The 26,266-nt window shown below is 41.1% G+C and overlaps 1 protein-coding gene across 1 annotated transcript in view; it reads right to left on the bottom strand.

Moving 5' to 3' along the window:
* The window catches only part of USP43 (ubiquitin specific peptidase 43), a 118,714-nt gene extending 92,952 nt beyond the window's left edge, over window positions 1-25,762 (bottom strand). The window contains exons 1-2 of the mRNA XM_014055420.2: window positions 25,128-25,762; window positions 9,946-10,086 (exon numbers count right to left, since the gene is read on the bottom strand). Coding sequence (XP_013910895.2) covers window positions 9,946-10,086; window positions 25,128-25,715 — 729 coding nt within the window. The 5' untranslated portion in view covers window positions 25,716-25,762. The remainder of the gene's footprint in view (window positions 1-9,945; window positions 10,087-25,127) is intronic.
* Between the last annotated feature and the right edge of the window lie 504 nt (window positions 25,763-26,266).

Here is a 26,266-nt window from a genome sequence, read left to right as displayed (position 1 = left end):
CAGAAGCGGGAAGGAAATGGTTTTCTCAGTTGTTTATGTGGAAAAAAGGAAAAGACACCCTCAAGTCAAGCTCAACTCATGACAATTATGTAGGGACATCCGCCCAGTTTTCTCAGTGACAGTGTGGAAATTATTTGCCTTTGCCTTCTTCCAGGGTGTTTCCTTAATTTGCCAATTTAGTCCTTAGTGCCAGAGTTTCCTGGGAGATTCCCATCCAAGGACTAGCCTCACTCAACCCTGTTTAGATTTCTTTGAGATGAGCAAAGTTAATCAGAGACAGCACACTCACTCCTCTGACATTCGTTCAGGGACAACCATTTGCTTCTCTCCAACAAATTATGCTATTGAATTGAAGCAAGCATGGTGAAATCAGCAGATGTTTATGTGCAAGGACAATTCCACTCAAAACAAAACTGATGAGCTTAGGAACCAATTATGTTCCTTAATGCTAAGTAAATAACCCACTGACTTCCATCAACCATCACCATTTCACACAACTCCAATTGACATACTGTAGAGTTGTCACATTAAATACCACACAGTAAATGTGGCATTTCTCATGTTCATCCCTATCTCCTGAAATCAATGGTAATAATCAGAAATCAGCACTTTGGAGCTTCCCTGATTATTCTGAACCAATGGTATCAAAACTAGGTGTAGAAGAGTATTTCTTCTACAAGAGGTAGGTGGTGATGGGATAAAACGCAGAATTCTGTATCCAGAACTTGGTATCTTAGACATGGCTAAGTGTACAACACAGTCTTGATTCATGTGTTATCCTAAGCCATAGTATGTTTTTTCTGCTTTTGGCTTTAATGCATTATATGAACTTAGTCATTTTGGCTTGTAAAACAAGGTATCTAGATTAAGTGAACCAAACCAACTGGTTTCTTCAACAAAACAGGGTTGAATAAAACATGGCCTAGTGTAATGTTGGATGTGTAACTTGTTTGGAAAACCAGCTGTTTCTGAATAAGTATTATTATCATCCCTTGTGGCAAAGCTGGAAAGTTTCCAAGTTTTTAATTTTCTTTTAAGAGCATCAACACAGTTGCCACTAGCTGTTTTTATACTATTTCGATTGTTCCTCCTTTTGTGTTGTTGACTAGTTAGCTGCTATGGAATAAACATGGCAATTCTATTTTTCCCTTCAAGACTTCCTGTAATGTTTCATTACTATTTCCTGTTTTTGTTTGCAAAAACAAAATTCTCCTATTCATCTATTGCAGACAGCATTTTAAAAAAACTGCTCTCAGCACAAATAAAACTGATTTCAGACATATTCTGTGCAACACATTTTAGGTTGTTACTGTTTCTATATGTTACATTTTATTTTCCTAAAATCTAATAAAATAACCCTTTCTTCAAAAGTTTCACTTGGCTATGTCAAAAAAAGGGAAATGTAATAATATATCTAAACAGAGTTGGATTAATGTTAAATATGAAACCATGAAGAGTAATATAAATCATTGCTTATGATATGATTAATTATAGAGGTTAAAGAAACTTGAACAACTTGAAGAAAGTCTCACATTCTTTACCACATAGTGTTTTTATTTATTTATATCCTGCCTTTATTATTTTTATAAATAACTGAAGGCAGCAAACATATCTAATACGCCTTCCTCCTCCTGTTTTCCCACAACAACAGTGAGATAAGTGACTGGCCCAAAGTCACCCAACTGACTTTAAATTCTTTAACTCTGAATTAAATTAAAATTCAATTAATTAAAACATTTAATCGATGTTCAAATTGTTTTTAATTATATCTGTATGTTTGTTTTTTGTGAACTCTCCAGAGTCATGTATGTGAGATGGGTAGTTATATAAATGAAAGTAGATACAATGAATATGAGCATTTAAAACAAGTTATTATATTAAAAGTGACCAGGCTCGTACATAATAAGCCAGTGTGATAATACGTGGGAAAAACCCTGGGGACAGGAGGTAGAGCTGCAGACAGGACGACCAGCATGTAAAAGATTTGTCAGCCCAGAGAAAGGAGGTGGCGTGGGAAATATTTTAAAAGGGGTCCTTCCTAGTTTTGAGGAAAATAAAAAGAAAGGAGGGGAGAAATACTTTCATTCTTACAAGGGTCTATCAATGTAACTTTACAATAAAGAAAGAAGTTGTACTTCTGAATGTATTTCTTGTATGGACAATGTTGTTGGGTTAACAGCCAGAAATCTTGCATTATCAAGGCCAAAGATAGTCAAGGCTCGTAGTTTCTATATGAGCCTAATCACCCTTGTCTTCATTCAAGCCACAAAACAATCCAGGTGAAAATAGCTTCAAACAAGCTTTGAACCCAAAATTATGATTACCATGACACAAGACCAGAAACCTTAGCCAGTTTAAAACTAGGATTTAAAATTAGCTAATAAAATTTAACATTTGGCAAAATGATTCATAATACCAAGTTTGGATGTCACAGAAAGTTAATCTCAAACTGATTTATTTATTCATTCATGTGAAAGGAGAGAACAAACACGTTATATGAGTCAGTAAACAGTTCACAGTTTCTCCACATTTATTAAACTAGAGTTTGTAGTTTATTATTATGGGTGAATGCAATCAATGTTGATAATCAAATTAGAAAAGCTTAAAACTCAGTAAAATATTGCATTTGGCCTTCTGAAGTCACTACATCAATCCAGGGAGAAAGCAACAATGAAGTGTAAAATTAGAATGCCAAAGTGTAAGCTACTCATCCTGAGATCTTACGAGAGAGTGCAAAGAACTTGGGCTTCTCCAGCCTTCTGAAACATACAGTACAAATGAATATTTATTAACTTTTAGAATTGTGCAACTATCTGAACTCAAAAGTGAAAATGTGATTGTAAGCATTTACAGTCATGTAGATAATACCTATCAGGTACACCATAAGGCAGTTGTGTCTTCTCTTGGGCTCACATATCCCTAATCCTAACCCTCTAGATCCAGACTGTCAAACTCCCAGGTCACAGGCCAGATATGTCATGCGCTGGCTATGCCCACGCCTAGTTTAGGGAAGGGGGGAAGTCCTGATACATCACATGACGCCGCCATGAGAACATGAGTTTGACACCCCTGCTCTAGATGATACTAAGGAAAGATACGTTTACTTTAATATGTTCTCCTGCATTCTCTGAATCACCTTTTGTCTTTCAAATCTAAATCTCTGCATCTTCCTGGGATTTATACAGAGGATTTCCATCAGTCTTCTAATTCATCCATTTGTGAATAAACTAAGAAGATTAGGTGTCAAAATGCACCCCCAAGAAATCAGATTAAATTTATCCACAAATTTATCTACAGGTATATACCAGTGGTGGGATTCAAAATTTTTTACTACTGGTTCTATGGGTGTGGCTTTGTGGGTGTGGCATGGCTTGGTGGGTGTCTCAGGGGAAGGATACTGTAAAATTGCCTCCCCACTCCAGGGGAAGGTTGGGACTCAAGGGACAGAGAATAGGTGAGGGTGGGGCCAGTCAGAGGTGGTATTTACCAGTTCTCCGAACTACTCAAAATTTCCACTACCAGTTCTCCAGAACTGGTCAGAAGCTGCTGAATACCATCTCTGGTATATATAGTAATACTTTAAATATATACTTATGTTTCCTATATAGGTGATGATCCTTGATTTACAATTGGTTACTTATCAACTGTTAAAAATTACAATGGATACAAGTAGCTTTACTTATGATCAGATACATAGTTATGGGAATGTCCCCCTTTGGTTACATGATTGCTTTTGGGGCACTAAGCAACAACCCCACATTTACTATCATTTGCAGTGTCCTGCACTCATGTGACCACAATTTATGACATTTTTGCCAGAAACTGGTGTTTAATTCTGATTTTTGGCAAAAAAAACTCCATAACAAACAACCGGTTTGCTTAACAGATGCTTAACACTAAAAGGTCATAAAATCAACCATGGTCACAAATAGCAACTTAATGACTGTCACCAGTTGCAATCAAAATTGCGAGCTCAATTATGGTCGTAAGTCAAAGACTATCTTTATATACTTGCATACAAGCCGCTCTGCAGATAAACAAACCTTTGAATTTTTAATCAAAATACCCCCCCAAAATGTGAGTTATTTCAACTTATCTGTGGATCGCACAATTTTCATGCTATTTGGTTAAAAATCTATGTGTCTGCTTATCTACAAATTGCTTTATTTGCAAGTATATACAGTATATTATTTCTATAATAATAAAAAAGGAAGAGAAGAAATACACTATGGGGCATTTACAGAAAACTACTGTAAGAATATCATGGATGCTATGCAGTTTGTCCCTTGACTTACGAACGCAGTGGAGCTCAGAATTTCAGTTGCAATTCATTACATTCAAGGCACCACCTGACTGGATTCAATTTTTATGATAGTTGTAAAGCAAGTTACCACAGTTATTAGATGAATCACATGGATGTTAAGCAAATCATATGGCCATTAAACCAATCCAGCATTTCCAATGAGTGGTTTGGGGCCAATTTCTGCTAAAATGCGGCAAGAACATCACAAATCAGTCACATAACCACGGGACACTACAACCACTCATAAATGTGAGCCAGTTGCCAAGCCACCAAATTGCTATCACACAACCATTGTTGTCCATGTGCAGCAATGGTAACTAGGTGGTAAGTAGCTTTTTTGAATTTTTTAACTTTGAACACTCGTTAAGTAACTGGTCATAAGTGGAGGACTGCCTTTAACTAACATTCCTAAGTGACATATTCTAGGATGAGATTTTTTTTAAAGAACACCAGTTTAAACTGATGGCCGTAAAGAATTCGGTGGAAGATGTTGCTTGAAATCATGTTACAGAGAAGAATGTTTTAAATACAAAAAATTAAAGTCACTGTGAAAAGTATTGATAGCTTGGCCCTAAGTTTCCCAGGCTTTTTGCATTCCATTAGTGGGAGAGAGTCTGTGAATTCCTTTCTCCTCCACATAATTCTTAAGCCAACCAGACAAATAGCCTTGATTATCGGACAGAGCATTTACTCCATAAATAACTCTTAAAGATGATGATATAAACAGAAATAATAGTGCTTTATAATAACATCAGCCACTTACATAATGAACTTTGCATGCATCCCCTCAGGAATGGTTACGATAACTCTGCAGGGTAGTCCATTATTATCATCATCTCCACAATGATGATAATCATCATCATCATCTTCATAATGCAGGAGTGTCTCCCAATTGCATTCCAATGGGAAGCACAGCACAGAAATCAAGGAACAACAGTAATTTTGTAGTTAAAAAATAGCATTTGTATTTCTGCATCAAGTCAGGTCAGAAAAAACTATGTGCTTAAAAAAAATCTATTAGTGTTTCAGGTGTCATAAAACTCTTTCTGCTTTTGTCCCAATCCACTTCTGGAAGTTACAAAACAATTTATCCAGCAGGGAATGTGTTCCAATTATCCTTTGCCCTTTGTCCAATTCAAGCAAACGTACAGACAGGTGTAGTCTAGTGTTTGAACATTTTTTTTAAAAAAAAACCAACAACTGGTAAATTCGCACCATAGTATGGCTCACTGGAACATTTCACTATTTCAGTCTCTGCGCTTATGACCTGCCTGCTGTATGTGAGACACAGACAAGAGAGTTCGCTCTGTAGCATCCTTTTTTTTAAATTACTATTTTTGCCAGCAGCAAAGCAGCTGCCACACCATTCCAGAAAACTCCCTGACAGTGTAATTAGTGACAGATTAGTAGCTGTACTCGATGGGGACTCATTTACATAGTGAAAGGAAGAAGCAGAGAATGAGAGAAGACAGGTCATTGCCTGCAGGATCAAACCATATAACCCAGTGTTTCTCAACCTTGCTGACTTTAAGATGTTTGAACTTCAACTCTCAGGATTCCCCAGCCAGCCATGCTGACAAAAGCAGTGAGGTGACTTTTCAGAGTCCAGTTGTAATTCACAGTTATGCACAGGACAACAAACAATGTGGAAAAGTTCTGGAGACCATGCAAGTATTATTCATTAAAGCCACACCATTTCCCCTCCCCCAAACTTCTGAAGACCTGAAAAAAGAAAAGATGCTTCTGCTTTGAGGAATCCACTTAATAAAGTTATAGTAAATTTTAAAGCAGAATGTGGCAGCATGAAAGAAGCTGTGTTCTTCTAATGAATAGCAGGGAAGTACTGTCTTTACAGGAGAGTGAAAGAGTTAGTTTGAATCATTACGAAGCATGGAAGCATGCACCGTCCTTTTACAAATGGATATTCCTTAAGCAAAAATAAGCCATCTGTCTTCTATTCTCCTTTGGAACTCATACTAACTAAGCCCTAAACTGCCTTTTCTAATCTGACACTCTGCAGATGAGTTGGGAGACTGGCAAGTTCCACCATTCCTTGTTAAGAGAGGTTCATCAGCAAATATACCCAAAGAGCTACCGTATTTTTCGGAGTATAAGACGGACCTTTTTTCCTCAAAAAAGAGGTTGAGAATCTGGGTGCGTCTTATACAGCATTTTTGCCTCCCGAAGCCCCGCCCTCATCACCAAAATGGCTGTGCATACCCTTATGGAGGCTTTCAGAGAGCTCCTGGGGGCTGGGGAGGGCAGAAATGAGCAACAAATGGGCCGTTTCCCCCCCCCCAGCCCCCAACAGCACTCTATCAGCCTCCATAAGGCTATACATGCAAATTTTTTAACAAAAATGGGCCCGTTTTTGTGAAAAACATGCCTTTTTTGCTCATTTTTGACTCCTCCCCCACACCTCCCTAGGAGCACTCTGCAAGCCCTCCCAAGGCTATTCATGCCTTTAAAAAAACGGGCCTGTTTTCGCAAAAAACGAGCTATTTTTGGGAGGTTTGCAGAGTGCAAAAACTTTTTTTTTCCTTTTGGAAAGTTCATTAACTGATTGATGAGAATTACATTGATCAAGTGCTGTGCCAGCAGCAACAAGATGCAGCAGATTGTCAGTGATTTCCTTCTCTAGCACATGGATAAATACACCTGGAAACATCTATCTACCTACCTACTGTCTCTCTCCCTACCTATCTACTGTATTTCTCTCTCTCTATTTCTCTCTCTACTTCCCTCTACCTACCAACTCTTTCTCTCTCTCTCTTCCTACCTATCTACTATATTTCTCTCTATGTCTTTTCTATTTCTCTCTCTCTATCCCTCTACCTACCTATCTACCTACACACACTCTCTCTCCCTACCTGCCTACTGTATTTCTCTCTCTCTATCTTTATTTCTCTCTCTCTCTCTCAATCCCTTTATCTACCTACCTAACTATTCTCTCTCTCTCCGTAACTACCTATTGTATTTCTCTCTCTTTCTCTCCCTCTCTATCCTATCTACCTACCTACTTTTTTAAAAAATTTGCCTCTTCAAAACCTTGGTGCGTCTTATACTCCGGTGCGTCTTATACTCTGAAAAATATAGTAATAATTGAATATTAAGTATTCTTCAGATACATCATCTGCTTCATTGCCACAAGCACATTGCCAGTTAGTTAATCTTTTGCCTTTTAATTGATTATATACAAAATGAAATGGAGTAACACTTTATGTAACTGTACTACAGATAATTAAAAGGACAAGCTATTCCTGGTTCTAGCAAAGGTCAAGCAAGTTAAGATGCAGGGAGGTTCCCCCCCCCTTTAATATAAAGCAGCCAAAGGACAGTCACATCTGGGCTATAAGTGGGCTGCAACTGCAACAGGAAACAACCATGTGACAGCGTAAGCATGTCACTTGCTCAAAACCAACATGGTTTTGAAGAAATATTACAACTCTGCATCAAGATCTGCACTCATTATCAGTTTGCTTCTGGATCTATTTCAAGATGTTGGTGGATGAAGACAGAGTGGGGGAGAAAGAGAGGTCTTCCACCTTTATTATTATCATCTTCTTCTATCTTCTGCTTTTTATTTATTATATATAAATACTGTGTGTGGGGGGGGTAAGACACCCTGGTGTGTGTATGTGTTCCAGCATAACTCTGGAATGCCTGGCCCATTAAGGAGAGCGAGTGTGGTGTCCTAGAACAGCAATTGTTTGTGATGTCATGGGAGGGAGTAGGGAGAGCTTGGGCCATTAAGGAGAGTGAGAGTGATGTCCTAGAGCGGCAATTGTTTGTGATGTCAGCTCCTTCGCAGCTTCCTCTGGAAAGCCAGCCATAATGTTCGCCTACTAGTGGACCAATGGGGAAGCGCCTGATGGATTTGGGGCAATGTGCCGGGATCGTAGACAGGGCAGGAAAGAAAAGTCATGGGAGGGAAAAGGGAGGGCAGGGATGATAGTCATGGGAGTAAGGAGAAGAAAGGCCCTCTCAATGGTTCCCTATCAAACAAATGTTTCGACGTCTATAAATACCCGGGCAATGGTGGATTATTATCAGCTAGTTTTTTTATAAACAACTCAAACAACTTCATGACAAGGGACTGGGTTATTTGATCTGTCCTTAATTTCATCTGTCCATCACACAGATCCAACAGAGAGTGCATGTTATGTCATCTAGGGAGTTCTGTCATCTAGGGAGCTACATTTGGTAAGCCCTGGGTGGTGGGCTTTTTCTGCAGTGGCACCTGTGTTATGGAATCTTCTCCCTTAAGGTGAGGTTGGCCCATCTCTTCTGATCTTCTGAAGGTCCCTCAAGACCTGGTTGTAGTCTGGTGACCCTGGATAATGGGTGAACTAATGATGTGGCTTCATTAACCCTCCTCATGTACTGTGTCTTTGTTTTTGCTCTATTTTTATAGTTTTTAATGATTTTTACAATTGATAATGAAGACTAAAGAAATACACTAATGATTTAGTGATGGATGGCAGGGGTTTGTGTGAGTTTTTTTTTTTTTTTTGCTAGATATCATCTTTTGGTACATCTGTGCAACATGAATGTTATGCTTGCAAAATTACTACATTTTAAAGAATCATTTCTACTAACCAAATGGTCCACATAAATACCCCTGTACACATACACACATTTCTGTCTTCATTTGATTCCATTAATCAGTTGCTATATTTGCATTTCATGATAACATAAAAGACAGCTGTGACAGATCCCCCCTGCCCCCCCCCCCTTTCCATCCTTCAGGTCAGAAAATTAGCAACAAAAAAGAAAAGAAAAAAATAAAAATTCTGATCTCAAACCATGAAAATACTGATTCAGTTTGAAGGCGGATGTCCCATCTCAGACAGCTGGTGCTTTCTTACCTCAGGCTTCTTGTCAAGGCACTGAGTTGCTAATACATCAATTAGATAGATATTGAATTTTTCCACTATTATTTTTGTCATTGTGATGTTATGTTATAAGGAGGCTTAGAGGGAGATTGCCCTTCATTGGTTCCCATATACCAACCTGTGAGTTACTATAGGCTGTGCAGAGACAGAATGGCTTACTCCTGTAGGTTCACACGGCTGGAAGTAGACTTAAGCCTCAAGTCCGAGTATAATACCTCAATCAGAGGGTGGAACAATAATAGCATTAAAAAAATGTGGAATTTATGCCTCGGAACAAGCCTCTCTGAGGCTTTAAGCTACTGTGGCAAAACTTAACATGCTACATTGCAAAGATTGTGGATGACAGCATCTATAATCTGTTAACAGTGTTCTATAGAGACAGCAATCCAAATACCTGGAGAGTATTAGGATGTCTGCCCTGGTTCTAAACAATTAATTGGAAACAATAACCAATATTCCATTTTTAGATCATCAATGCTTTGGTTACATAGCAGAAAATATTATTCCCATTGGATAACTTTTTCCATGGAGATAAAGTTTACTACGACAAAGGGAATGGGCTGATATTGGAAGTCCCCCTTGGTTATAAATGTCATGTTGCCATACTCCACTGATTGACAAAGAGTTAAGCAAATTTCATTCACATTTTTTTATCATTTGGGATCTATCTTGCCTGAAACAATATATTAGCAATAGGTTTAGTGAGCTTTCAGGGTAACACAATAACTTTCTCTGCCAATCACTGACCTTTCCAGACATCTTTAGTTTTTGATTAAAAGAAACAGAACACAGGTCTTCATGCATGCGGTCCAACAACCACAGAAGGAACTCCAGAGCATCATGTTGTGCATTTCCACGGAACTGTGCACCATATTTAGAGACAACATTCTGCAATGAAAACAAGTGAAGAGACTTATTATTTTTATCTGAAATGGTAAAGTTGCTCTAGAATTAAAATACATGCTTCATCTTTTCTTTTGTCCCCAAAATTGGCTAAACAAATGGTTATTTGGACTATGCATACTAGAGATGGTATTCTGCTGGTTCGCCCCGGTTTGGGTGAACCAATAATGGTGATGGCGGGAGGCTCCGCCCACCCACCCAGACATAATCAAAGACACCCTGCGCATGCGCAGAAACCTCCTTGTTCCAAATCGGTAGCAAAGATTATAGCATTTCATGCCTGATGCATACAATTCATCAAGATCCATGTTCTGTACCAAGAACAACCATAATGAAGATTATAAGACTTTCTTATATTTACTGGGGGGGAAAATCTTGTATGGAGAACAAGCAGGAACGGAAATCTAGACCTTGTCTTATCTATTTATATACTACTAAAATTCTCAAACTATGAAAACTCTCATTCCCTCAACTTTTTGCTGGGGGAAACAGTAGATTGTAGGGCAACAATTTTACAATGTATCTCAAATGGGCTGGGGTATTAAAAAATTAGGACCCATGACTCCCATAGAATTGAAATTTTGCAAATTTTATAAAATTTGGTCCACTACTGGGCCATGGCCTGTTCACAATCGGGCTGTGCAAGTGGCCGGCTGGTGCACCCACATGCATGCACAGCTTGATTTGCTTGACTGTGGGCCAGGGCATACGCGCATGCAGACCAACTTGCAGTTGAGTTGTATGTGCATGCATGTGCACACTTGCCTACCACTCACATGAATCAAGCTGCACACGCATGCGTGCTGGCTCATTGATCCCGCAAGCCGATTGTCCTCTCTCCCCCACCCAGCCAGGCCACTAAGCCAAAAAGGTTGGGGACTGCTACTCTGGGAAACAACCAGATAAAGGCCTCAAGTCACTTCCTTCTCCTGCAGGGACACAAACAGAGGTGGTATTCAGCAGGTTCTGACTAGTTCTAGAGAACTGGTAGTGGAAATTTTGAGTAGTAAATACCATCTCTGAATGGCCCCGCCCCCACCTATTTTCTGCTTCCCAAGTCCCAGCTGATTGGGAGGGAATGGAGATTTTTCAGTAACTTTCCCCTTGAGTGAGGAGGGAATGGAGATTTTATAGTATCCTTCCCCTGCCACACCCACCAAGCCACGGCCACAAGACCGGTAGTAAAAGAAATTTGAATCCCACCACTGGAGACAAAGCTAGCCAGTTTCTTAACGCCATTTCCTACTCTAGTTGCAGATTCCACTACAGCTATAAAGTTCAACCTGAGCTATTTTCAAGGGCGATACATCTCTGAATTTATCCCAACTTTTCCAGTGAACTTTAACATTAAAAGATTCTGTCATTGTTGAAGGCACTGAGGAATCTGGTAAGGAAATATCTCCAAACAGATGATCCAGTGAGTCATAGGCTGCCCAGTCTTTGCTATTGCCCAAGGAGGATAAGTTATCTGGGACTTGAAGGCTCCACATTTGGCTAGACTAATGTTACCTAATTGAGATGAGACAGTGAGATCTAATCAAGTCCAATCCTTTATTTGTTTATATCTAATAGACAGAAACTTGCCAAGATAAAACTATGAAGTCTTTAAGCGACCAGATATATTCAGAGAGATTTTAGGTGGTGTTACCTTGAAACTCTTCCCCCCAGCCCTACCCAGCTTGGGACTATAAAGTCTCTTGGCCCAGGATCTCTTTCTGGGAATGCTCTGAGGTGGCCAAATCCTTCCCTTCTGTTGCTACAGATGCACATTCCATTTCCTGAACAGAGATTTGAATCCCGGTTCCACCTGACACCTAATCAATGTCTATGTTGCAATTTATATGCTTCTTTATTACAGAATATCACCCTGGTGTCACAGCAAACCAAAACATATGATGTATAGCCCTATCATTGCCACTGCTATTTTGCACTCCTGTTGAAAAAACACAATCAATCATTTTTTTAAAAAAAGATTCCCAAGAGATCCCAAATCCCTAAATCATGAAATACATCCCTTTTACATCTTGAGTTCCACCAACATTTGGCAAAAAGCAACATATTTAATACTAGCGCAATAAGCAAGGATGCTAAATTGATCCCTAGTGGGGCTCAACAGGAGAAAACATAGGTTCTGCCTGCCACTGATTTGCCAAACAGTTGCCATGACAACTAACTCTACATTGTTAAGAACTCAGAAGGAGATCAGCCCCCCCCCTCCCATAATATGTCTGCCAGGGCCACTTTACTCTTTTTCTCCCAAGCAGTTACGACTTGGTGCTCCCGTTCCAGTCCAATGTTCTTCCGTTCCCAAGTGAGCAAACCCCCCTGAACCACAAAACTGAAAGCCACTTGCTGTCCTTTGGAAACAGAGGGGAAGCTTGGAAAATCCAATTTTCTCTGCTAAAAGAGGTAAGCCGTTTCAGTCAGCTGGATAGAAATGTTTCTGAAGCCCAAGGCATCTTCTACAAGGGATGCAGGAAAGCTGTTCTACTTTCTGGCAATGCATCTCTACCTTTAACACCTGTATGAATGGGGAAAACTCAACCAAACAGATTCTTGTCTTGGGAAAAGTGACCCTTTCAGAATTCCAGCCTCTCTTCTAATCATTCAACGTCATAAAAATCCTGCTCGGAAAAGGAAAAGAGAGGCAGAGATGCCATTTGAAAGCCTAGTCTTCCCTAATACAGGCAGTGCTCGACTTAACAATAGTTCATTTAAGGGAGCGTTCAAAGTTACGACGACACTGAAAAAAGTGACTTGTCACCATTTTTCATACTTACAGCTGTTATGGTCATGGGATCAAAATTCAGACGCTTGACCACTGAGTCATATTTATTGCGGTGGTGTCCCAAGGTATGTGATCCCCTTTTGTGAACTTTGGATAATAGGGGAGCCAGAGTCACTTAACAACTGGGCCACTAACTTAACAACTGCACTAATTCACTTAACGGATGTGTCAAGAAAGGTCGTAAAATGGGGCTAAATTCACTTAACAAATGTCTCCCTTAGCAGCAGAAATGTTGGCCTCAATTGTGGTCGTATGTCGAGGACTACCTGTACGTAGTCCTTTATAAGTGTTAAACTAAAATAACCATTGGATATCCTAATACAGTGTTTCTCAACCTTGTCAACTTGAAGATGTCTGGACTTCAACTCCCAGCATTCCCCAGCCAGCAATGCTGGTTGGGGAATTCTGGGAGTTGAAGTCCAGACATCTTCAAGTTGACAAGGTTGAGAAACACTGTCCTAATACATCCAGTCCAAGCCATCTAAGAAGGTGGCAGAAGGATTATCTTCACCCCATGTTCTTCTTTTCAAACAGGTGCTCTGGCCATACACAAACAGAATAGAGGTTTGGAGGCAGTTCTTAGCTTCCCATCCTCTGAGATTTTCCAGCATTTCTTTATACACTGAAGCATTTCCATTCCTCAAGGATGTATCTCCCCCCAAAAATACTAAATATATATTCTGTCATCTCCCCACTCCTCTATATACCAACCTCCTCCCACATGTTCTATTGTTCCTTAAATTCTGTACGCTCATTTAACTGCAGCATGTAGGATGCTGAGATGGGCCTGCCAAGAATCTGCAAATACAGAAACAAGGCAGAGAGAGAGATTGTGAAAAGAAAATTTTGCTTTCGGCAGTTTGGGCAGAACTTGCACTGACTTATCAGTAACGTAAGCATGATAAAAATGAATGCATATACCTGTGATGGCGAACCTATGGCATGTGTGCTATAGGTGGCACATGGAGCCATTTGTTAGGGCATGCAAGGTGTTGCCCTGTCAGCTCCACCGTGCATGCACACGGTGGCCAGCTGACTTCAGCCTTCTTTTAAGGGTGTTTTCACCTTCCAGAGGCTTCCTTAAATCTCCAAAGCTTGAAAAACCAGCGCTACGGGCAAAACTTCTGGTTTGGCCATAGGGCCATTTTTTGCCCCCCGGAGCCTTCAGAGAAGCCTCCTAAAGGCTTCGGGGGGCAAAAAACAGCCCTACGAGCAAACTGGAAGTCTATTCCTGAACTTCCAGTTTGGCCATAGGGCTGGATTTTTGCACTCCTGAAGCCTCAGGAGGGTCTCGGGGAGGGGGCTGTTTTCACCATCCCCAGGCTCCTAGAAAGGCTCTGGAGCCTGGGAAAGACGAAAAAAGTGCTCCAAAAGCGGAGCGGGGGTCGCTAGCTGTGCACAGGGGAGTTGCGCGCAAGGCATTATGGGTGTGGGCATGCCTGCATACAACCTCCCTGCGCTCCTCCCGTTTTTGGCATGCGATCCAAAAAAGGTTAGCCATCACTGGCATATACATATAAGTATGCATGTGCACTGTATTTGAAGATTGTTCATCGTTCTAGCTAACACCATAAGCTGCTTCAGATGAGATTCAAAGGTTATCTACATTTTTTTTTCCTTTTGGTTTGATAAGGAGTTCTTGAAATTCAAAAACTTGCACTGATCTCTTATAACTTTAGGCAGCTTAATAAAAGTATTCTCTCTGTGGATTTTGCTTTTCTTTCCCTTTTAGCCAACATGGCCATTATTGCTTTTATAAATCAACAAACCAATGTAGTGACGATACATCACTTCACTTAGTTTTGATGAAATGGGAGATGGACTCTTCTCGGAATCTGCAAAATCAGTTGGGGTAGGAAAGAAAAGGTCCATTTCAAAAGAGCAATGAAGAAGGGGAAAAGGCACCTTTCATATTGCATAATAGAAACTAGTGAAAAGTAGCTTTTCTCATCCCTCTGCATGGCTGACCTTATGATGCAAAAGATGGTGGCAACTTTGAAAACTAATTGAAGACCATCAAATGTTCAGTGCTGAAGTCAACAAACATTTTTAGACTTGTAAACTGAAAAAGAAGATACAAAACAGAAAAGGAAAGGGATTTGTCTCACGAGGCTGGTAGAACATTCTTTGGAATTTTATCTTTTTTAGCTTTTCTGTCTCTTTTCTGATACTTAACAGTCCAACATTTAGCAGGAATCCTCTTGTGGCTTTTCAGGAAACACAGGTAGTTCTCAACTTACAGCCATAATGGAGCATGCCATTATGATCATAAGTCATGACGATTGTAAAGTGGGTAACCCATATGACCAACCTGATTCTATGACTTCGGTTGCAGTTGTCAGGTGAATCAATTCTTCACTATGGGCCAGTTTTGCCCCAAACGGGAAATAAATGCCAGTTTTCAGCAAAAAATATAAAATAGTCACATAACCGTGGGATGCTACAAAGTTATATATGTGGGCACCTGAAATGTGGTCACATGACCACTGAAGAGGGGTGATGGCAATTAGAACGAGGTTGTAACTACTGTAACTTCAACCTGCCGTTAAGCAACTGGGTGTAAGTCAAGGACTACCTGGTAATGTGTTTTGCAAGACAGAAGTGGCCCTGCACAAGAACTATCTTAAAAAGAAAGAGTAGTGGTGTTTATTACCTACACCACGGGTGTCAAACTTGACGCGTCATGTTGCCATCATATGACGTTTCACTACTTTTTCCCCCTTTGCGGAGCTGGGTGGGCATGGCCTCCACATGACGAATCCGTCCCATGGGCTGCCAGTTTGACACCCCTGACCTACACTATAATGTGCCCGGCCAGCCAGAGCTTCCTCTTTTGTTTCTTTTTTGGCATTTTGATTTTTTTACTCCAAGCAGTAAAATATCTTGGTTCAATTCTGGATTTTGCAATGCTCTACACAATTCGACTCAACTGTTGTCGTGGAGGAAGACACACTTGATGAAATTCTCCTTCAAAGATCTCCAAGATTCCTCATAGGTATAGATAGGATGCCTGGATACAACCATCTAGGCCACAAGTTATGTATTATTTCTTGCTTTCCAGTCCTAAATCTGGACCACACTATGATACCCCAAAAGGCAACATACATAGTTCAATCCCATGCTCTCCTCAAGCAAAGCTTCTTGCCCATTCTCTATGGACACACTAAAGAACAATTAAAAGCTAACAGGCACTTGATTGTTAATACATTTACACAGCATACGGAGTGCTAACAGATCTGCCCTCCAGTTATTTATCTGTAGTGAAGCCTCAGCAGGTAGCTTATCGCTGAAACCTTATGGTTACAAAATAAGCATTCTATTAAACAAAAATTAAATAACAGACTTCCTTGGGAATATTGCTATAATAAAGCATTCTTGTCAGCTATTTCCCCATTTGCTATATGTATTGCAAAATAACAGGCAATTATCACCAAAATTGCTATTATACACAGTTCTGAAAAACATGGGTTACTTTACTTTAAACAATGTGAGCTATTATAGGAGTGTGGAGCTGCTGGACTAGAGGTTCTAAATTCCTTGCAACCTATAACATCCTTAATTCAGATTATTAGACTTCAGCCTAAAACACCCATAGAGCACAAGGTTGTTGATTTGGGCTGGGCAAATGCATATTTAAAGGAGAGGTCTTTGATCAATATTTCATCAAAAATTGCTACCATACATAAAATAATCATTTGTTTCAAAAACAGAATTTCCAGTCTTTAAGAAAATATTGTCCATGATATATATTTTTTCTTTAAGTAAGATTCCCGTGTGCTTCCTGTTGACCGCAGGGGAAAAAACAAAGAAGACATGGAAGTAAAAGTATAAGGAAAGTGTCACCTAATGCATCATCCTTTAGGGAGATAGTGATCTCTAGTTTTCCAGGTCTATGGAGACTGTGGCTGATTCAGTATAGGTTTGAACAAGCAGTGTGTGACAAAAACATGGTTTGGATAATATGGGAACTTGTATATACTCTTATCAGATTACTAGTCCACCTAAGTCAGTACTGCAGACACTGACTGATATTGGTTCTCAGGGACTATAGGAACTAGGATATTCTGCCTGGGACATACAACATAGCTTCAATCCTAAATTGTGTTAAATGATATAACCAACAAACGTGAACTTCTGTCTTTTCTGGAATAACTAATGCCCTAATCACACAATCTTTGTATCTCTGTTTTATCTCCTTCCTGGCATCATGCTGGCAAAATTGAGCAACAAATCATCAAATATCATAAAGGAACATAAAGTTGGTTTATTTGATCAAGATTAAAAGTACATATATTGTTATTTCTGGTTTCCCTTAATGGACTTCTGCTGATCCCAGGACTGAAATGACAATAATTTATTTACTTGTTTAAACGTAAGAGATGGGACATGGGATGATGACAGCAGAAAAGTTACTAAAATTGTTTACACTTGTGATGACGGTTAAATGTCACTTCTTTATACATTTCTTTTCTCTTTCCTACATTTCTTCTTTTTTCTTCTCTTTTTTATTGCACTTTTTATTCTTTCTACTCTTCTTTTAAATTTGTATTAGTTTTTGCTACTATAATCATAATCTTTAATAAAATTATTTTTAAAGATATAACCAATTCTTACAATATTTTACTACTAATTTTTTTTAATCTGTCTTTTCATACAGGAATTCAGGGTAACATACATAAAGCTCCCTATTTTTTTTCCTCCCACAAAAAGAATCTTACAAATTAGGTTGGACTGAGATAGAATCACTGGTCCAGAATGGAATCTGCATGAATAATGTTCTTAAACCTAAACTCCCATTTGTTAGGGGGAAAGAGACAGTACAGATCTCTGACAGGCAACAGAAAACTGAAATATAGGGCTGAGCATGACCTGAGCAACACTTTTCCTTCAAAAGCAATCTTTTCTTTCATTATATCCATGTTGTCCAGGAATGTGTATGTTGTCTCACCCCCTTTCCTGCCAGTGATGTTTCATAACCACCTCCTCCTCCTAATGCCAGTTTTACCTTGTTGATAATAGAGGATGAAAAGCTTGGGCTTTTCAAGCATTTGTTCAAGCATTCCGTGGTTCTTGAGTGTACATTTGTTGTCTTGATTGGCAACAGACATTGGTTTGGAAGGAGACCCTTATCTTTCTCAGCAAAGCTTACACTTGAAAGTATAATTTGAGGTCTGTTAATACTCTCAGACAGTATCCACATAGTTTTAGCAGTTCAGGTTGCACATGAGATAGGATTAATATTTGCAACTTGATGCTGCTGCTATTATCATCTGCTTAAGACTAACCCATGGTTCTGATCCTTAGTGGAAGACAATGCCAGGACAATACTCAATCAAAAGCAGCACTTGGGACAAGGAAGTACCAATAAACTAGATGAAATAGAATATACAGTACAATGTATTAAAACATGAATGTATTCTGCAGGGGGGGAAAGCATTTGAAGTTTTTGTTTTTTTAAAAAAAAATCCCACAGATTTAAGCCACAGTGTGTGTGGGGGGGGGGTCTGTTTTCTGAATGTCTAATGTGGAATTTATCCCTAAGTACTTCATTTATTGCTGATAAAGGATCTGCCAGAAGAGTAAAAAGGAAGGTCAGCAGCAGCAGCATTACAATGGAAAATGATATTACTGCCATGAACATAGCTGAAACACAGCCAATAAATAAACATGAACCAAAGAGTCTCACAAAGGCACAATGAGGTTTATGGGCACCGTAGTTTGACATTTCTAGAGGAGTGCCAGGTTCTGAAAATCTAAAACCATCACAGGTAGTTGGGCAGGGACCAGCTGCTCATTCATCCAGTGCTTTCTGACTGTCTCTTCAGTTACAATAATGTTAGAATAGTGTAAACTATTTTTTGGCACAGTGCAATCAGAATATGCCAAGGGTTCATAGAAACCATTGTAAACAGGAGAATATTTTCAGGCTCTTATAGGAAAAAGATAAATTATAGCACATAACAGTCTTTAATCCCTATATGATTATTTGTATACCCTTAGATTTACACTCTCCCAGTCCAAGCACTAGGGTTCTAGTACCCATGACTTACATGCGCATAAGGCACATGGGAAGCTGGCACTTCGGGAATTATACTATTAAAGAACTATTCAAAAACTTGGATGGGCATTATCTATCCATTACAACAGCAGTCCCCAACCTTTGGGGTTTGGCAGCCTGACTGGAGGTGGAGTGGGGAACTGGGCCGTGCAAGTGGTGGGCTGGAGCATACGTGCGCAGCTTGATTTGAAGAGTGGCGGGCACATGCAACAGTGTTCGCACATGCAATTGTCCAACGGCCCACTACTTGTGCAAGTTTAGCTGTGTACGCTCTGGACAGCCACTCGTGCAGCCCAATTCTGAATAAGCCACGGCCTAGAAGTGGACCATGACCCCAAAATTGGGGACCCCTGCAATAAAATTCACCCCAAAAAGAAGTAATCTATCATGGTAAAATTGAATCATTTCATGTTTCAAGACCTAGGGCCACATGTAAAATGCACAATAATATGTTGATTATTAAGATCTGTTTTTTTTTAAAGAGAAACACTCAGGTATCACACATATACAACAGAAGGTGTCAGCAATTAAGACAGTGCAAGTAGGCATCTGGAACAAAGTGCTTAATAAGAATGGTAATATGGGGGAAGTGGTTCTGTAGTATAGGCTAATACTTGGGGAAATGTACTTTCTATCCTCGAGGTATTTTTTTTATAAAGTTGCATATTTTAGCACCCCGTTTAGCACTCCCCCAGGAGTTGTGATCAGTCCCCTCCATCTTCCCTTCCATCAAAAATTGTAAATATCCCTCTCTTTTTGCCAAGCTTTTAATTGTTCATTCAGCATTAGAATTAATTTTATACTTTAACTCATAGCCATTTTGAGTACTCATTTGGGGAAAGAGGGAATAAAATGATACAAATACATTACAATAATTCAATCAAGCCATCATTTTACAGCTCTGGTGTATTGAAAGAGAGGTGGGAGGGAGAGAGAGGGAGGGAGAGGGAGGGAGATATATTGCATTTTGTTATTTCTTTTTTTATTGTGGGACGCACCCAGAGTTGATTGTATTTGGATGGCATCCAAGCTGAATAAATGAATAAACCAAAAACAGTAGTGGATGAACCTCCAAGACTTAGCACAATAGAGTCAGATCACATAGCACAACTAACATATGCATAGGATGAGAAAAACAAACCCTCATATTTCATAGGAGTATGAAAACTGAGGTAGAGCACAGTAGGGGAATTCTTTGTACAGAAAGGGCCAAAAGAGCAAATGGGAGAGTTCTAGAGTCTCAGAGATGAAGGATAACATTTCCTTTCTTAGGCTTAAAATATCCTGACTTTTAAAATGTTGCTGTGAAGGACTGTGCACTAACAAGAGCTTCAAATCCAATTTAGCATTTTAGGTTTTTTTTAAAACTGCAGCAGAAGCAACCAAGTGAGTCCATGCTGGAGGCAGTATTCAACAGCGAGGAAGCTGGATTCTCTTTTTTTTACCTGCCCATTAGAAATAAAAAGAAAAGAAATTAAAAAGATCTTCCTTGTGTTCCCAGGGTAAGACTACTTAAGAGGGTCCCTAAAGAGCTATTTCCCAAGTGATTAGACAATGGGGAAAGTGTCTATGTATGATTCAGTGCAGTTGTTGTATTGCCAAGTCCTTCATAATCCAGAAATAGATGAGAAAAACTCTGATAAAATTAGAAAAGGGCACGTTGTGTTCCATCATATAAATGTGAAACTGCCTGGGATAGCCCTAGCACAGGAGAAATGGTCTCTCTTCTTCCCCTGGCTTTTCCTACACAAACTCCTTCCCTCTCCTCTGCTGTTTCCTGGGAACACAGCTCCTAGCAAACCTCACTATTCAATATCACAATAAACAAACAGAGGGTGTGTATATGCCAAAGGCCCCTCCTACCAAACACTCTAACCTGAAATGTAGCCTAGGGTTGAAAAGGAGGTTATCTAACTCCATCTTTTGGAACACAGAGATTAAGGTAATATTTTAATTTCCCATTCCCCTCCTCCCTTCCAAACTGTGTCTTGTTATTTATGTAAGAAATTATACAGGCCACGGGGAGAAAAAAATCACATTCCAGCAAAGGGGTGAAATCTGATTACCTTGCTTTCTTTTCTGAAATGTGAAATCAAAACCCTAAATTTTAAGTTCAAGTTTTAGGTGTTCTAACTCTTCCTCTGAACTGCTTCATAGATTGATTAAACCAATCGATCAATCCCATAAAAAGGCCACAGACTAAGAAGATACCTTGAAAAAGCTAGTGGCTGTGTAGGCTGACAGCAAGTGGATCATAAAATTGGTTTATATATTATAAGCCAATTATATATCCATATTCTGCCTGGCGAAAGAGCAAGCCAGTGGATTTCAGTGCAAACCTGCACCTGAGGTGAAAGTGATGGCAATGGAAGTCATCATTCATTTCTTTAATCTTAAATGCATGAATGAAACATTACAGTTCTCTGTGTGAGTCGGTAATTATAAAGGGAGCCTAGAAAAAAGATTCCCTGCATTTAATAGGACTAATCCACTCTAAGTCATTATGCCTAAGAATGCAGGTTTCATTCCCAATCTACTGTATGTTCAACATTCCAACACACATTTCATCAGCTGAAGACATAGGAAGGCTTGCCTTTTACTCATTCTGGCTACTGTAGTCACTAGTAGTAGTATACTATCCATAACTCTTAAGGACAAAATATTCTACCCCATTTTAGGCCTATGTGGAAAATAATGATGCTATCCTTACACACATGCATGTTTCACTTCTGAGGGTTGAAATCAACTGAGAAATTTTAGTCTGGTGCTAACCTTACAGCAATCTTACAAGATAGATGCCATTATTATTATTTCCATATTGCAGATGATAAGATCAGAGGTTTGTCTGAGACCAGGTGGGAAAGTCACAGCAGAGATGAAATTTGAATTATTAGATTTAAAATGCTCCAGGCTGCATCGGTTTCTATACAAACAACTTAAATTCACAGACTTTGCCCACCTACCCCTGTCCATCTTCAGGATGAGTATCCTATTAAGAGTACCTTTAAATTGCTGTACCAGGAATTAGCAGTGTGCCAAATATGGCAAGGTGGGAAAAATAATCAGGTAGATACAGCAACAGCTTCCTCATTTGTCAGATAACCACTGACTATTTCCACAAATAGGAAAACAAAAATAGGAAGCTTACAATTTCCCATAGAATATTCCATGTTCTGACTGCAACCTACACCATTAAACTAATCTTTGGAACTCTGGAAACATACAAGTATTTGTATCTAGAGTTAAGGCCTTTAATGACTCATTCACACATGTAAAGCCATACCTTGATCTTTGATACATGAGTGGTCCTGAGCCTTAGTTTCTTCTATTTGCATCTATGTAATTGTTGCCTTTCCATTTGAATTTCCACTGCCTTTGTATTTACCAAAGGTTTTCAAAGGCTGTTATTTCCCATCCTTTTGCATGTGAACTAACTTCTTATTAAACAGACTATCAGATTTAAGAAAAAAAACCATAGAAATAAATCAGCTATGCAACATGATGCCTTGTATAATAAGGGATGTACATCTTGTTTACATTCTTCCCAAAGAGCATTTTAAAACTGAATATCTACATTGTTCTTGTTTCTATTTTCCCTTGAGAAGCCTAAGTCTGGAAAATCTGAAACCTCAGTTTCCTATTTCTAAATCCTTGCCTGTAACCTAATATCCAACTAAGTGTACATTCCCAGAGCAATAAATAAATAAATAAATAAACCAGGAAGAAGTCAGAACAATTTCACCTTTGACAGAGGCCGCTGCATCAAAAGGGAGAGACAAACACACATTATCCTATTATCAGCAGGACTGTCAAACAGCGGAATTAGAAACAAGAGATTTCACCAGAGCTGAAAGAGCCTGTGACAGACCACAGCCAAACAGGAGCTCCAGAGGCAGAAGAGGCTCACCTCCAAAGAATCTAATCTGCTAACAAAAAGTGCCAGATAATACCTTCAACAACAAACAAACAGAAATGGGAAGCCCTCAGCCCAGAGGCGCTCCTAATCCTATCTTCTAGGCCCACTTTTCTAGAGAACACATTATTCGCCAAATAGGAAATTCCAGCATACCAATTGTAATTCCTTCTTTTGAATGAGAAGTCTTTTCCACTGATCCTCAATCTCACTGCAACTGACTCATCTTTGATTTCACCCCAAGATACCCTGTTAAAAAAAAGGTTCATCCAAACATGTTATCCTTGTTGTGGGAGGGGGGAGGGGATTGGGTTGGACCTTTGTCTTATTTTGCCTGGGAGGGGTAAAATACAAAGGCTTAGGATCCATTCCATGTCGTAAGTCGGATACCAGTCTCAACCACATTTGGGATATGGTCCTTGATATACTATGCAAAGCTTAGTGCTGCCCCCAAGCTGATAGAAGTTGTACATTCCTTCTCTGCAGTGTCACCAATCCATTTTTTTTCCTCCTCCACCCAGGAATTGCAGAAAATGTAAACAAACTGTGCTGGCAAACTTCTGGCTCAGGTCACTTACGGTTCCTGCAGAGCAGGCCTAGCATCACTTGCTTGATTAAGCAGAGGAAAAAAGCCCAAAGGCAAGCAGCACACAAGATTCCCTCCCCCTCCTTAGGAAACATGAATATCTCTTTGTCACTCTGAGGCTTCTCAGCAACTGGTTTGGACTGACTTTACCTCTCCTGTTTCCTTCTACTTGTTTTTTTTTGGGGGGGGGGGTTGTTGGTTTTTTTTGGTCTCTCTCTCTTCATGAGTTCAGGTAACAGGAAAGAGCCCTGATTGTCTGTGCCTAGTTGGAAATCGGAGGAGGAAGAAGAGATCGCTCACACAGATCTGTGCTTTTGATCTAAAAGCAGCACCTGAGGGACATTGTGATGAAAAGCCCCTCCATCCCCAGTGGCTTGCTAGCACAGCGCTCTGGGAGAAGAAGGCTGTGACCCAGCTTGATGATCTTGTTCCTCTGATCTTTGTTTCCCAACCTGCAGGTGTACTTCATCTGCCTGGCTGCCCCAATATCATCTGGGCTTCAGCACAGGCAGGGAGTTACAGGGCTCCTGCTTAGTAATAAATCTCTCCTTTTCATCTTCAAAGGTCTGGACGAAGTTGAGCACTACAAAATTGAGGAAAGCTTCTGAGACAATCAGTACTTAATATTTACCTCTCTGGCACAATACCTTGTTATGGTCTTTGCCCAGGATGGGGAAAAATAGGACTGTTTGAAACAGCCAAGCACACATTTTCCTAACCTGTCACTTACTTGATAACTTATAATCACTGTTCTCAGTGTGGCACAAGTTGATCCTGTGAGCCAGGAACTGTAGAAATTTTAGGAGAGGCTCAAGCATGACAGTTATCACTAGGCAGTTATCACTACCCTGCCTGGAGTGGCAAAAAAAAATTCTATCATCCACAAATTAGCCTTTATTCTTTCACTAGTTCTGACAGGGAGCTAAAACACAGGCAGCTGCCTAACCCAAGCTCCATAGATACACTACATAAACCACTGCATTTGCACAGAATACAAAGCAGGTAAGCAAGTATCTTTAATATCTGTCTACTTTTAGCCGCTAGGCTAGTTTCCCAATAAGACAGACCTCCCTCCCCAACCATGAATAACGCCATCGCGAATCTCTTGGGCCGATGTACTCCTATTATCAATACAGATCTGTTTCCCTCTAGTTGACAATGATTCTGTCCCTACCGGTGTGTGCGTTTGTGCTGCTACTCCCCCCTCTCGAAATCTGACTGCACGGGAACGACAGACGGTTTACTTTAAAAAGCGTGGCGGCGGCCAGGGAGAGAAAAACACGAGTGAGCGATCCTCCCAATTTTAAGTAAATGGAGCCGTTTCCCGCCAGCTGCTTATCTCAAAGAGCGCCGCCAGAGTTGGAACGATGCATGAAAAGACAATCGTTTGGTTTCTGCCTCAGATTCCGGCGGAGTTTTACATTAACTCGATCTTATTACGATCAGTGACTGCAGAGGGTCACGCTGTTCCAACGCTTAACAACCCTGGAGTAAAACACGGCGCCCCGAAATGGACTTTAAGGTAGATCACAAGCGTTCAGACAGCTTTAGACATTAATGATTCCCTGCGCAGCTTCCCAACCGAGAGCCTACAGTCCTACACACGAGGACCCATTATAGGTAACGAGCAATCCAGGTAGGCTTGGATAGCTCGCCCCTTCCCGTCTCCCGTGGACCCTACCTTGAAGTCTGCGGACAGCTGCGGGGTGTACTCCAGAGTCCAGAGCGCGCGTAGAAGCGCTGCCAAGTGCCGAGTGACCTCTCCGGTGGCGGCTTTCGATCCAGCTCTGGCTGGACTCGGGGGATCAGGCAAAGCCAGCAGGAGGAAGGCGGCGAGCAGCTCGGTGTGGCTCAGGCACTGCACCACGGCGTTCAAGAAACACGTGTTGCCGTGATTCTTGAGCCCCTGCGCGCCGGGGGTGAGCGGGCGCGGATCCCCGGAACTGGCTGTAGGAGTGGGGCTCAGCGCGCCCGAGCCTAGCCGGACGCCGCCGCCGCCGCCACCTGCTTGGCCGCGATCGGAGCCGGGCGGCCGCTTAAAGCCGCCTTCGTCGTCTTCCGTCTCAGCGCTTTCCCGCCGCTGCCGCTGCTCTCGCCGCCGCCGCGCCCCCCGCAAAGTTTGCAGGAGCCGCCGGGCTAGTTTGCCGAAGGCGCGCGCAGCTCGGCGCCTTCCCCCGGCGCCGCCAGGATGGGGAGCCGAGGTCCGGGCCCTCCCCAGAGGGGTGTGAGTGCCGGGCCCGTGCTTATCCTTCGCCTCGAGTTCGCCCATCGGAGCTCGGCTGCGGCGGTCCGTTTCTCCGCCAAGTGTTTGCCGACAGCCGCTTCCTCCTCCTTTGCTACCTGCGCTCTCCGCCTCCCGTGAGCTCGGAGACTTCGCCCGGCCCCCACGGCTGCCGGCTGGGCAGGGCAGGGCAGGGCTGGGCGGGGAGACAGAGAGGAGCGGGCCGGGCTCATGGCAGGGGGCAGGCGGCCATCCTCCTGTGCCCTGCCGCACCAAAGGGCACGTTGCTTTTCCCGCCTCCGGAGTTCGCCGGATCCGGAGTGCCAGATGAAGCTTTACTTTGAAGGAGCCGAGCTACAAGCGCCTCCTTCGGTTTTGGCGCTCATTCGCCGGGTTCAACGCGGGAGAGGCAGGCTACAGTTTTGCGGGCGAGGCGTTGTTGTTGTTGCTGCTGCTGCTAAGTAGCATCCTGTGGATCGGATCGACGAAGCCGGTGCTACCCTCAAGAGTTAGTCGCGGGGCAGGGCGCCCTTCGCCGAGCGGTCTCATCTGCCTCTTTCATATTCCGGCCCCTTCCTTGTGGGGCTACTCAGCCGCTG

This window comes from Thamnophis sirtalis, unplaced genomic scaffold (genome assembly GCF_051295495.1).
Source record: "Thamnophis sirtalis isolate CommonGarterSnake01/CBP01778 unplaced genomic scaffold, rThaSir2_p1.2 scaffold_3, whole genome shotgun sequence".
In the NCBI taxonomy this organism is placed as follows: domain Eukaryota; kingdom Metazoa; phylum Chordata; class Lepidosauria; order Squamata; family Natricidae; genus Thamnophis; species Thamnophis sirtalis.
The sequence above is the reverse complement of the archived record's forward strand: the minus strand, read 5'-3'. Positions and strand labels throughout refer to the sequence as shown.